This window comes from Corvus brachyrhynchos, unplaced genomic scaffold (assembly GCF_000691975.1).
Source record: "Corvus brachyrhynchos isolate BGI_N302 unplaced genomic scaffold, ASM69197v1 scaffold229, whole genome shotgun sequence".
NCBI lineage: Eukaryota > Metazoa > Chordata > Aves > Passeriformes > Corvidae > Corvus > Corvus brachyrhynchos.
Genome location: NW_008240042.1, coordinates 2,890,437 through 2,904,817, shown reverse-complemented (window position 1 = coordinate 2,904,817; position 14,381 = coordinate 2,890,437). Strand labels below are relative to the sequence as shown.

The following is a 14,381-nucleotide window of genomic DNA, read 5'->3' as shown; positions in this document are numbered from 1 at the left end:
AAAAGTCAAGGCAGCAACTACTTGCTGCTGAATAAAAAACAAGAAACCCTGTAGAGCTACACAGAAAACCACAGGGGAGATTCAGGCCACGCAGAGTTACAGTCCAAAAAAGCTGCCTGCTCCCTCCAAGAGGCAGAGAATGGCTCTTACACTGTGTTAATGCTACCCAAACCATCAGATGTCTTCTTTAGACTCAAACAGGCTCTTCCTGCAAGAACCACAGGCAGGAGGAGACAAGAGGGCAGCTGGCAGGTTTTCCCCAAAGTGCCAGTCTGAGCCCAGCTGCTGCCAGATTTGGATGTCTCTGAATTACGTTGCAACAAACCACAGTGCACAACCTGCTCATACACAATGCTTCTTTCAAAATCCCATAAAACTACTGTTTGACTTATGCCAGAACCACTTAAGGGCTTCTGGCTTCAGAGTTTATTTCCTTTAACCACGGATGTTCTCTTTGACTTACCAAAGTACTTGTATCGTCTTTATTTTAACCCTACAGCCTGCCCAGTCTCAAATGATATTTTGTGGTTCTGCAGTTTTTTCAGTGTGTGCTTGCTATGACACATGCAGTGATTTTCAACAACTATAGTGTCCTCACGAACTTTATGCCCTGTTTGAGGACTTGGGTACAAGTTATCTATTAGTCAAAAAATTTCAATTTTTGTTTCTCTCAGTTTCTCTTGCTGCCTCCTCATTCTCATGTTACAAGAAAGAAAAAAAGAGGCCGTTCAGTTTATCTTCTCTATCAAACATTATTCTGATCACACATCTCTCACCCTCCTGGCAGTCCCATTCTTTTCAGCTTCTTTCTCCAAAGGGAGTCCTTTCTTGCCATCCCACTAATAATTTTCACTGCCAGCTTTTAAAGCCCCTTCCATTCTCATATCTTTTTTGATGCAGTGACCAGGAGTGGCAGCATACCATATGCTAATAGTAACATTGTTACATTTTCAGTGTTATTTCTGTTTTATTCTCCAGACACTCAAATATCTAATGTGCCAAGAAAAGGTTTTCATTGAACTGTCTACAACAATATCCAGATATTTTTCCTGAGCAGTTACAGTTCATTATATCTGACAGCCAGGTGCACTATTAGACTCTGGTTTCCAAGGTACAGTACCTTCTATTTGTCAACAATAACTTCATTTGCCCCCTTGTTTATCAGCCAGCCAGCCTCCTTTTGTTCCCTTTCAAGATTTGCTTTTCTTAATCTCAATTCATGCACATAAGGTTGTACCATCTATAATTCTCTTACCCACAGTCATCACTGTGTGTAGATCACATTTGCTAAAATATGCACAATTCCACTTTTAGTAATGGAACACCCCTCTGTTAGCCTTTTGTCATGCTTAAAATTGCTAATTCCTTCCTACCCTTTGTTTTACCATCTCTTGGTGAATTTCTAATTTGCCATAGTACATCACACTGCTTAATTTATTTGGCAGCTTCTCTGTGAGAAGCTTTGCCAAAGGCTTTTTTCATAGACCACATAAATTTCCACTGATTCTTAAGTCCGTGATTTTCCTGACATGCTCAAAACATCTTAGTAGAGGAACACACAATTTTCTTTTACAGAAACCACATGTCCCTATCCTATCACATCATTTGTATCACTGTGCTGGGTTTTCTGTTACTTTTTTTTGTGGACCTTGTAACTTTCCTGGTATCATAAGCCACTTCTTAAATCATCTTTTCATACTTAAAAGCAACATCCCTGCTGATTTACCAGCCATACAGATGTGGCACAGTTACAAATATATGTGATCCCACCCAAGAGGGTAAAACAGGAGTAGGGGTGAGGAAAAGGGTGACACAGGCACATCCTGCAAGTTTTGTAGTGCTGCTAAAGTTGATCTTTTCCCTTCCCTAAAGATGGGTAATGCTTTGCACAGACTCTCCTTTCTGGTGATGAGACACAGGCATTCACATTTCATTTGTGGGATTTAACTAGGGTTTTTTGCTATTATTTTAAAAATTGACTACACTTTCCATTTTACATCTATCAGGTGCCCTCTTTTCATTTCATGCTCTTTTCTAACAAATTCCCTCATTTTTAAAATATTGCATTTTCAAAAGTTGAGTGCTACGGTGCTAGTTTTGATATGATCCTTCCCCTCAGGACACATGTTATTAATATAGTATTTTCTTTTTTAGACTATTTCCTTGCTTTGCTTGAGAACAAAGGGGGGAAAAAAGCCTCTCTGCAGGGCTGGACTGGACAAGGTGTTAAAAAAATTATTTTTTGAAAATATTTAAGGTAGCAATGCATATCCTGTCTTATCCTTGTCTCATATGCAAAAAGTGCAACTAAAAGGTAGATACTTTAAGTCACTTGTGGTACCTGTCTGAGACTCTGGGCACAGATCTCGTGTGTTGAAAAGCTGTGCAAGTTTGCATTACCTCCCCTCAGCTGATGGGGAGGTCATGGAATCACAGGTGCCTCCCAGGGCTCCTAAAGTTTAACTTAAAAATAAACAAAACCCTCTCCCATAAAACACAGCCAGCCTCCCTCTCCCAAGAAGGTGAAGATGCTTTAAAAAGAACCAGTCCCATACTTCACACCAAAGTGGATTAGGAAAGCTTATTCAGTTGTCTGACAGTAGCTGAGGAAGAAAGAGGGAAAAGCAAATCACCAATGGGCACTGAGCACCTGGCCACATTCCTCAGGACCTTTCCTGGTTCCCACTATCACATAATTAATAGCCTCTCCCTAATTGCGAGGCTGATTATAACCGTCTTTGTATTAGACAGGAACATTAATCTGGATCTTACTGAGATAGCTCCTCTTCACAAGCAGGAAAACCCTGTGGTTGAGCATCACATGACCTGCCTACCACTGCATTGAACTTTCCTGTTAAGCTTCATCTTCTCTTCCCTCATTTTCTATCATACATGTTTCAGTGTGTGTTCACAATGCCAAACTTCTTTTCCACTGCTACAACAGCTAGCTCACCTACTTCTGCCTTGTGTCTATACAGCAGCACAAGGAACATTTATAGATATTGGTTTTGGCCATATGCTCCTCTTCCTCACTCCCCCTTCCAAGGGCTCAGGCTAATATCCTGTTGCTTTCTTGGAACGTATCTGTATGATCTCACAGCCTATCTGTCCACCAATTGCTGAGCAAGATATGTGCATGATCCAAAGGCACCAATTGGCCAAAGTCTGACTGATGCTTGTGGTATTGCCCTGAGGAAAATGTAATCCCGACCACAAAAAACAGAAAAGCCTGACTACATCTTGCTGAATTACACCACAACTTTCCATTGCTTTCTGCAGAAGGAGTACATAAGATACTCCCTCAAGAAGAAAACATATTCCAACTGAATATATATTTTGAGAGAGAAGGACTCAAGCATAATACTTGCTGCCTGCTTGGACAAGACACCGCTCTCAGTTACTCATTCATTTTGTCCAGCTTCATTTTCAGTTCAGTACTCTAAGCATCCGTGGAAACCATGCTATGGTACCAGAACCAGCTGCTGAGATGCTCCCCTCAGATTCCTGGGAATAAGAGCCCAAACTTGTGGTTATGCATGCACTACAATTTGCCTCCAAAAAAGACTAATAAAATTCAGTACTGTGTCTATTTTAGGAGTTCTCTAAGGTGTCTATCGCTGTGGAATCTAAACACAATATAACAATTACAGTCAACATTGAGTGCCTTAAAAGGCAGGCTACTCAGCTCCCCTTGTTTGTTGTGTGTCTGTGTGGAAACTTTCCTTCTGTTTCCCTTCTTGCGCCTTTCACTTCCTCGCCTCCAGTTGTGAGTTGGCCCTGGCAAAGTGCCCCTAGTGGAAGCAAGCTTCATCCATGTGGTGGGTAGCACATGCAGCTCTGAATATAGGTCAGGGCTGAAATCATTCCAGCTCTCTATTAAGATTTTCTCCATAGCAGGGGATGAGACACCAAAAATGTTGGCAACGTTGTTTTCTGGGTCAGTCACTTAGACGTGATAATTATCATAAAATTACACAGTATATATATTATATAGTTATTGGTCATTAGCCTAAAGACACACACAGTAAGGAAGGCCCACATGGACACACAGACGACTCATGCAAATTAAATCTCCAAATAACCAGTTTCAACGGAGAATGCCTACAAGAACCTAGGGAAAAAAATAAGGCGGTTCAAGCTCATGGTTAGGTTGCCTAGGAGGAAGCAAAGACAAAACAATCAGAGTTTGAGGACTGCAGCTGGACAAAACACCTCAACACATTTTGCCTGTTATCAATAGAGAGAAAAAACTGAAAACCAAAGAGCAGCATAAAGGAAAAAAGCTTGGTTTGCTACAGCATCCTGGAATAAAAGTTGGCCTGTAGTGAATGACAAACACCAGCCCAGTACCTCAGTTCTGAGTGGTTTTATTTGGTTTTGAAAAATGAGTCTTCACCTGTAGCCACAGCTGACACATAGGGAGAAAGGGGTGGAGAGTTAGAAGCAGCTCTACCTTCATGGGCTGCCTGCCAGGAAGGCAGTAAGGCCAGCTAGCTCCCAAAGGATACTAAGACAGTAAGAAAACCCAAACACCCAACCAGCATAACCAGAACACTGCATCCCAAGTAGCTCCCAGCTGTACTGTACCATTTTTGGTGTGTATTCAGTCCATCTTGAATGCTGTTGGCTTATATACGTGCCAGTTATTACAGTATCATATACACAGATTTAAAGGCAGCACTGTTTTATAATAAGAAAAGAAATCTGGTATTTTTTATTTTTAATCTTGTTATCGATTTACACTTCCACAAAAAGGAATTCAAATTATGTCTAACACTTTTGGACACAAGACTAACATGCCCCTTCCTCGTTCACCTGTTTCAATTTTGATGTGATAGAAAATATTTTTATTCATGGTCTAGCCAACTGAGGAAAGCCTATGAAACTGATTGAAACAAAACATCTTTCAGACTGTTGTGCTTGTGATTCTTTACATCTATCTGTAAGACCAAAAAACAAATGCAAACGGCCTGGTTTTGTAAGACAATTGCTTTCACCTCAAATAGGGACAGTTTTACCAGCGAAGATGCCCAAGTCCATTGTGACCTGCATGACTGGCCTGCAGCGATTGAGGACACTTCAGATCCGGCCTCCACAGTAAGGCTGAAGGTGGCTGTAATCTCTCACATCGAGTCAAGCAGGCCTGACTCTGACCTCAGTGATTTCTAACTGAGCATTACCTGGCCATAATCACCATATTACCAAACAATTACCACTACACGCTACATGACTGTACAAGGAAGTATGTTTTAAGTAGATGCAGACTCAGATAATGAAAGCATTAATGCTGGGAGGAGAACAGAAAAGAGCACAAGGGCCTCAGACAGCCATCACTTTGAGAACACACAGTGAAAAAGTCCCTGATGTTCTCCAACATCCTACCTGTGCCCATCTGCAGAAATCACCATGCCAAAAAGGAAGGGACAGATCCTCAACCTTCAAGTAACAATTTTTGCCAGTAAGGCAAAAAAATGCAGAGAACAATTATCTCTGTAGGGAATAATAGGGATGTCCTTTACAAAGCAGGGGACAACAACAGGTCTTTGCCAGGGAGAGGTAAGCGTCTAGGTGATGCAGGCTTCTGTGCAGGCTGTCAACATCTGAAAACAAACAAACTAAAAGCCCCACACTTCCTCTCCATGCTGTGTTCCCATTTTATCTATTCATCCTCTGCTTAGGATGGCCATCTGTGCCCTCTAGTCAACATGGAACACCAAGTCCTAAAAGAGAGAGATAAACACTGAGCTTACTCGATAAGGATTAGAAGGATACACTGAGGATGCCTGGGAAGAGTGCATTGATCTACAGTAGAAGTGTTAAGGAATGAGCCTTCAGAGAGAGATTCTTCTTTAGAGAGATTATTTCAGACCTAGCAACAACTTAAACCATGGCAAGATCTGATGCTGTGACCACAGGAATCTGAATTATTTACACAAAAGGGAACAGTTACTTGACTGTAAGCAAGGCCGTGCTGTTGTCCAGTAAGCTCAGATTCTGTGACAGCATACATGAAACCTGAACAGGCTTTTCTGTCCCCCCTCACACCAGTCTGATACAGTTACACACATTCATCTAAAACAGACAAAATGGAACTATAATAAAATATTTCACTAGTATTATAAAACTCAACTGCATTAACAAGGGGGATTTTTTCACTTCAGCTTCTTCATCAAAGGGCTAAGAGGACAGGCACCATTTTTACTTCATCAAGAATATTCTACAGCTTGCAAGACATGGCACTTTGTGTTGCAACAACATAGTACTTCAGCTAAGCAGACATTGAGTTTCTTCACACTTACATATTTTCCTGTGTCAACACAGATGTTGCTTCCTTCAAAAGGTCATCTTCAGCTTGAGCCCAAAACTTAGGCTGAGTTAAAAACACACTTTAAACTTAATGGAGACATTATACTGTAATGTTTTGGTTTCAAATGTGTAATTCATTTTGGTGTGGATGATTCACTGCTGAAGTACCCGCAGTTAAAAGCTACAAAAAGAAAAAAGTTAAAACTGCAGGCCTAGCTGTAGAAAGCAATGGAGAGAACCCTGCTAGAGCTGACCAAGTTGGTTTGGCCACCTAATGTGAGACACTGGCATGCAGGGTTATTAGCTGGCATCCTGGAGAGCACCACTGATAGGATTGTGTGGTGTCAGCCCAACCAACATCCCTGCTTCTTGTGCTTCCGGGTCTGGAACTGAACCAGTCACAGACAGCTTGTGCTGCACCAAATTAACATAACCCAAGGCAGTTTCCACATTGCATAAAATGGAAAGGCAAGCAATGGAATAAAAGTTATTTCTTTCTCTTTTTATGGTCTCTTTACTTAAGTACAGGCATCATTCGTAGTACCACTAGGGAGATTTTGCTCTTGCAAATAAAAATGAAATAGCTTTGCTATACTATCAGTTTTTGACTGATGATTTGAGTATTTTGATTGTCAGTAAAGACTGCGCTTACCTTCATGTGTGATTTGAGATTGTCCTTGCGTGCACAGCGGAAAGGACAAAGTGGGCACTGATGGCTCTTCAAGCCTGTGTGAATCACCATGTGCCGTTTCCAGTAACTCTTCCTCTTGATAACCAAACCACAGATGGGACACTGGAAAGGTTTTCCCCCTTCTTCTTCTGAGGCTTAGCAGAAGGGGGAAGAAAAAGAGAAGACCCTTTACAGCCACTTGTCAAATACTCTCCCCTTGTAAACACACTCAAGATATCATTTCTCAATGCTAGAGTTTCATCTGTAAAGAGACACATCAGTTAAACAACAACAGGTACCAGAAGTTTCAGTTCCTCCTCTGTATGTATACCTTTTCCCCTGGATCTAGTTATTATCCCTCTGAGAAAGGTCACCATAATTTTTAAAGGTTAATGCCCCAAACTTCCTTTCGCTAATCAGTAGAGGATGCTACTCTCTCTCTCACCTGGTCCTAATGTTCCTTATAATTTAACTGCACTGAGATGAATGCCTCTCATAATCATCACTTTTCAGCTTCATTTCCTATCAAAGGCTGGTTGTAGCAGAGTATGGAAAATATGCTTAACGGTTAAAAAATGATCCATTTCCACATCTGATGGTTAGCCAGCAGGGAAGCAGGATATAAACAGAAGAATCTGCAACTTAACTGAAAAGCATGCTGGTATTGCATACCAGATACATTTAACACCAGAAGTGAAAGACTTCAGAAGTCTGGCTGCTGAAATTGTTTAGTTATGGCTCAAGCAGATATGCTGCAGCATCAGCCATCAAAGGTCTTCAGGTCACAGGTTTCCTTCTGCTCCTCTAATTGCCAGGGCTTTAAATCTGCTGCCTTCCTAAATGCCTGCACCCTGCTTTACTGCCCAATTCACCTAAAAAAAGGATTTGGCGGCTTCGATCTTCCAAGTGCCAAACCATCACAAGGTTGAAGGAAAGAGAAATTCCTTGCTGCTGACTTTGCACAACTAACCATCCATCCAACCTCTCACAACAATTTTCTCTCATTATTATAAAGAAAGGCCTACTATTACAGTGGAACTGGATGTTCTTTTCCTCACTGTAAAACACAGGACTGTTTTCAAATATCCAGAGCTCAGCAATGTGCATCTTGCTATTCAAAAATTCCCTCAGACTATTTAATCTCATTACTATCACTTATAAGGATATAGCAAACATCAAATTCCCTTGATGAGGAACTAACTGATAAAAACCTCCAGAAAGATTTGTCATGTCCTAAAATACAATTCTTGCTATTAAGTAGGAAACAAAACCACTGTAATTCAACTGATCAGGCAGTCATTATGTAAGTACAGAAAGGGACATAATGCCAAAGCATGTACTACTGCAAGCTCAGAAATTCTCCTTGTAAAATATTCTATCACACTTAAAATATCAAATCTCTGCATCTCTAAAGAGGAAGCCAAAACTAAAGTCGTAACTGCTTATGCTTGTTTTAAAACATTTTTACTTTTTTTCTTCACAAAAGGCAGGGAAAAGACAAACCACAGAAAAAAATACATGGGTAGCTTTTTTACCTATCACTTCTTTTCCTTTTATCACATCTTTTCTCCAGCCTCTGGTTATCATCCGGAAGAGAAATGTGTAACAAGTTATTACCTATTTTTGATCCCCTTAAAAATAAATCTGCAGTCAAGATGAAGCAATGGAGATTTAGCACATTACAAAATATACAAACAAGTAGGATGAATGCATGTGACTTCACCAGTAACAGCGACAATTAGCGTTACTCAAGAATTGTGCCAGTGTGCTCCAAAGCTGAGCCACATTAGCTCTATACTATACTGCATGAAGCTCAGAATAAAAAGAAAATAATGGGTTTCAGCTTTCCTTCATTCATGTTGATGCCTGTTTTACACCACAATGTTACTCCAGTGAGGAGAGAATCAGCCAGTGCTTCCCCAAAGCACTTTTTGCGAACAAAATTGCAAGCATCACAGGCATTAAGTTACACCAAGTAAGTATTTAGTCAGTAAAAGAAAGGTCTGTCATCCACACTCTTTCAAAACTATCAGAACTTAACAACTATTTCAGGCTTCCTTTTAAACTTCACTCCAAATACGTGAGCAGTTTATAAAATTCGCAATATTAACAGATTGATAGAAAAGTTGGTCTTTGTACCACTTTACTATAAAAAAAAGCAAGTAATGATTAGGTTGACCAAACCTGACATGCCATTTCAGAGGCAACTACACTCTGGATAAGCCATGACTCCAGCTTCTTGCCTGAAATAATTCTGAGCAAATAGCTCAACGTGGTGGACAAAAGAGCGGCAGGCATACTCTTACTATTAACTTACTCCTCTTTAAATAGCCTCCATCTTTGCTGCTCCTTACTTACATCTAATTAATCTCACTGAGTACTGATCTCATAACCAAAGGTACCTGTTGCTGGTGGGGAAGCGAATCAGACTCATGACAGCAAAGCAAACTCATCAGTGCATTAAATGTTCAAAGTATGAGAGGGGGGAAAAAGACCTCTCAAGCTATACCTACTGAGAAAAGATGGTTCTCTCTGGGAACAAGACAAAAAAAGTCTCAAGGAGCAACCAGACAGACACAAAAAGATAAATCATTATAAGTTTTGTTGGTTTTTTTTAGTGCCATAAGGTTCTATTCACAAAAGGAATTAGGTATGTGTGACATTTATTTTTATAGCAAATACACATGTTCAGGAGGGTCATGCAGCTTTACTCAACTTTTACAGAAGAGAAGTCTTCGATCAAATGTCACTAAATGTGACCTCTTCTCACAAGCTGTATTTCTCCATGGCTGAAGGCATAAAAGAGTCTGGCTTTCCATAATCAACACACAGATATGCTAACCAACGCTTTGCTTCTTAACTTCAGTTCACTATTCAGAGAGGAAAAACTTCATAGCATATCAGTAAATGTTATGGACATTACACTAAAGTTTGCTTGGATGCCAACTGGTGTCGGCCCAGTGTGCATGAAGTGGAAGGAAACACCCTTCTTCTGGGGATACTGGTCCCGTGTAGAATAAAAAATGAAGAGTTGTTCCTTAGTTACCAAGGACTTGAGGCAGTCAGCCCCCATTGTTACCTTTTAGCAGTATAGTGTGCTTGGGCCTTCAGCAAAGAGAATACTTGCTAGGAATTTGCTGCATCAGAGCTAGTTTATAAAGTGCCAGTACTACCAGCACACTGGTACAGAGCACTCCTCTAATACAAACTGCACAGACAAATCCCCCAGTTTCTTGGTCAAACACAGAACCTGGATTTTACTACAACCACATACTTTTTCCCCAGTGGTGTGAACAGCTTTTTCCCCAGTAGGAAATAAACCAAGAACTTCAACTAAATTTTAACCCTACTTCCTTTCTATGCATTGCTGCCTTTCTTTCATGAAGGCCAGTCCTCATGGGGAGAGTTAAATTAATGCCCACATTCACACTGGTGTAGCCATTGTGGGTACTCCTATTCCCAAATGAAAGGATCTTTTCCTGGTTTAGCTTATGTTAGTCCAAGAAGGACTTCATCTAAACTAATGAAAACTTTAGGCCAGGCCCATGCCAAGAACAGTTTGCCACTTTAATTGCCTTGGCAAAATACAGCAGTTAAGTGTTGATAGAACACATGTATAACACAGAGCAAAAACTGGTACTGGCTGCAACTCATTGCATCCCTCTCCCTCCTCTTCCAAGGGAGGGATAAGCATTGCTGTCCATCCAATAGCTTCTACCCTATGAGTTTTGACCAGACCTCATAATACCCCTAAACAAAGAGGTTAGGCCAGAAAAAACAGCAGTGCAATTACACAACATCCATGTCAGGCTTCATATCTGTACACTGGCTTGCTACACCTGTGCAGCCAGGCTAGTATTCCTGATAAAACTCAGCCTGATAAAGCTGGAATATACTAAACCACTTTGTGCATCTCGTGAAGATACCTGCCATGCTTCCTTTTCCTTTGCAACAGGACACTGATGACACCTGAAGCCGTATGTTCCACCAGAAATATGAATCCATGATGTGAACTTTTTATAGAAAGAGATGAAAGAAATTATTTATCCTTATTTCGAAGATGGATCATTTAAATTCCCCTGCATGGCTTGCCAGTTCTTTAAAGCTTTTGTTACCCAGACAGCTTCTTCTTCTTCCCTGTAACCCTGAATCCTTGATTGTCAACAGCTGGAACTGACAGAGGAAAGTCAGACGTGTAAAATGGTTCTTGCTGAGCAAATTAGAGAAATGCAGTTTAGTTGGATTTTTTTTTTGTTAACAACAAAGGATTGTAAAAAAATTTTAATGAAAAGTGGCAACATAATAATATACTCTGGTAAATTAGGACAGGGTAGTAAGCCATTATACAAAAGTCCATTTGTGACAGAGACAGCAGGAGGGAGAATTCTCCCTTGTCCAATATTTCAAAAGCACTAGTCTTGTACATGCTCACTGATACTGTGAGCTCCCTAACAGGGATTCTTTGATCTTCTCCATTAAATATTTTTGTGGACACATTCTAAACTTGGTAAGAGAGGAAAATACTATTGTATGGAATAAAAGGGAAAAAAAAAGTACCAAACTGTACACTTATACCTTTAAAATAGGGAAACATTTGTGATGGCTTGGTCTCAAAGTGGTACTTCAAAAAGCTTTTCTATTGTTCACCTAAAGTATCTATTTCTTATTTTCATAAGACACAGAATCAAACCAAATCCAGACCCACTGAAGAGATGTTATATAAGCCTGTAGCAAAACAAATACATTCTACTTAGTGGTTCAAATTGTATCCATACCTGTACTAGTGGGTTTGGATGCTCTTCCCTTAGGGACTGGTAGTAGCAGTAATTCCAAAGACTGCGGTGGAGTTGCTTTCTCTTGTTTCATCTCTGAAAGCTGCAGGGGATCCTCAGGAACCAGTGATTTCTTCTTTTCAGCCAGGAGGGTGCCTGCAGCCCTTGCAGCAACCTCCTTGAGAAGGGCAGCTGAGGAGGTCATGGAAGCCAGGGAAAGGAAAGAGCTGGCTGGAGGCGGGTGCTCCTGCCCAGGAGTCATGCTTCTTTCGCTCACTTTCTTAGATAAAGCTGCTAACGTGGAGCTGGCAGACTGAGAGCTAAAAGGCGAGGAAAAGGATTCAAATCTTATCGTGTCCTCAGTCCTGGAAAAAGATTTGTCCTGCAGAACGGCATTGGCTGCAGCTTTCAGCTTCAGGATAGCTGAATCAGGGGACAAACCACAGGTGGTGGTTGAGTTTGGCAACCACTTACCTTGATTCCATATAAAGTGACTGCCTGCATTGTATTGGTCACTTTGTTCCTGTTTCTCAGCAAGCTTTCTGGCAAGCACACTCAGCTGCTGGGCATGGTGAGCAGGTGGAGAGAAGGAGATGTTTGAGCCAAGATTTACGGGGGACTCAACTCTGCCATTGACTGTAACAGCAGCATCCAGCTTGAGGGAGCCAGCCTCTAGGAGCCGCCTAAGGTTACTGCTCAGTGGCTTGTTTGGACCAGGAGGTTCCTCTTCACCCAGAGAGGACACATCTGGAGTAAGGTGCTCCTTGCTCTGCAGCGTGTCTCTTAGTGCCTCATTTTCAATGGATCCCAGCTCCGCTGCGTTGCTGCTCGGTGTTGCGCTTCCCAAAGAGGTATCGGGAGAGGTGGACTGCTCTTGGATTCTGTCCTCAAGAGACAACTTAAAGTTCTCCTGGACTTCTCCATACGATGCTTCCGAAGGAGTTTCTGAAGAATTCCCAAACCAGCGTTCTTCTTCACTGAGTTCACCTTCCACTTCTTCCTGTCTGGTACCATCTGTGTGGAACCATGAACAACAGCATTATTCCCAAATCTGCGTAAAGCCGTTTCATAGCATGAAGCATGACTGACCTCTGCACAACCCTCCTGAACAGTCCCCTAACACGCGTCCCCTAAAGTGCATGGGCTTGCAATCAGCCTGGATTCAGTGACCAGAAAAAAAAGAGCTTTTCAAAATGAATAAATCTTTCTTAGAAGACAAAATGATGACAAACCTGTCATCTTTCAGTCTGTGTAACTACAACAGACAGAACTGCAACAATACATATGAATATAATATATATTCATATATTGCAAACAATTCTTTATTGGCACAGTCTGTACATCCTGCAAAATACTATGAACTCTCTGGTAAAAGGCAGGGATTTAACAGACCAGAAATTACTGGATACTTGTGTATTTGTACAGCCAGCACATGTGTGCCTTCACAAAAGCAGATCAGATGTGTAGTTACTCAAATCTCAGACAAATCCTGCAGTGACCCCTATCTAAAATAAAATAAAATAAAATAAAATAAAATTTGCACTGATATTTCACAATTCTTTCCTGAAGAGCAGCAATGACTAATACATGAATGCAGGCTAAAGCTCTCATCTCTCCAACTACTTGGGAAAGGAGTATCATCCACACAGTGCTGTCTTATACAGACACTAGTTGTTCTTATTTATTTGTCACTGTTTAATAAAGTCTTAAAGATCACCCTAAACTGAACTTAGCTTAGCTGAAGAGGGAAAAAAAAAAGAACTGTGTTGGTCTCACTGCAGTTAAGTTACATTTTCTCTTCTCTGGTAACTGCAACACACCTGAGTCTCTCCTGAGACCTAACTGCCAGTGTTTAAAGCACTGTGACCCTGGATTGCTCCTCTTCCTGACAGAGATTCAAAGTCATACAGATGTGACCAAAACTATTTTTTTTTTTTTTTGCAGATCTCCCTGCCCAATCAGAACACAGAAAAGAACAATAGCAATGCTAGAATTAAACTCATTATCTTCTCTTGCCAGACACCTCTCACATTTCTTGCTTTTATACTCAATGTCGCAAGCTGCACAAGTATCTTTGTAATCACACTACAGCAAAACAGAAGTATTTAATATAACCCTCCACTGACATTTGGAAATAAGCCTGCATGATATGCATTGTGTCTATGATCATGTATTATTCCCAGGTTCCCAATTTAATTCCAGCAAATTACAAAACTTGGAGAGAAGTTAATGAATAAAAACTTAGATTTCTATTATTGCTTTGACTGCTTTGCTTCTTTGCAAAGAATTTAAGGAGGAAAACCCCAGACAAATGTATCATGACTACAGAGATATAAACCTACACACTGAAAGCAAGGATTTTTTTTTTCTTTCATGTTATACAGAATATGAGGAATAGTCTCTCACAGGAAGTTTCTTTCATTCAAAACCCTTTGGAAAAAAAGGCACTGGTATTTTAGAAGCCTGCAATAAACACACTCAGTTACCTTAGATTAGTAATTCAAGCAGAAGAGGTCTAGCATATTCCCTTTTCAAAACAAACAGAAGCCAAACAAGCTCTTAGCTAGAATTATTTTGGTATTGTCCAAGTTAACATCACAGGCTCAGCAACAACGTGCATAAAGGCCACTACC

At 40.7% G+C, this 14,381-nt stretch overlaps 1 protein-coding gene across 5 annotated transcripts in view; it reads right to left on the bottom strand.

Moving 5' to 3' along the window:
- The window catches only part of ZNF827 (zinc finger protein 827), a 98,290-nt gene that overhangs the window by 61,523 nt on the left and 22,386 nt on the right, over positions 1–14,381 (bottom strand). For 4 of the 5 annotated variants that reach the window (XR_001865224.1, XM_017744233.1, XM_017744235.1 and 1 more), the window contains 2 exons: positions 11,752–12,762; positions 6,959–7,131 (listed from right to left, as the gene is read on the bottom strand). Coding sequence is in view for 4 of the 5 variants with exons in the window: in XM_017744233.1 (XP_017599722.1) it covers positions 6,959–7,131; positions 11,752–12,762 (1,184 nt within the window). In the remaining variant the exon portion in view is untranslated. The remainder of the gene's footprint in view (positions 1–6,958; positions 7,132–11,751; positions 12,763–14,381) is intronic. The other variant, XM_017744234.1, reaches the window with a different exon arrangement.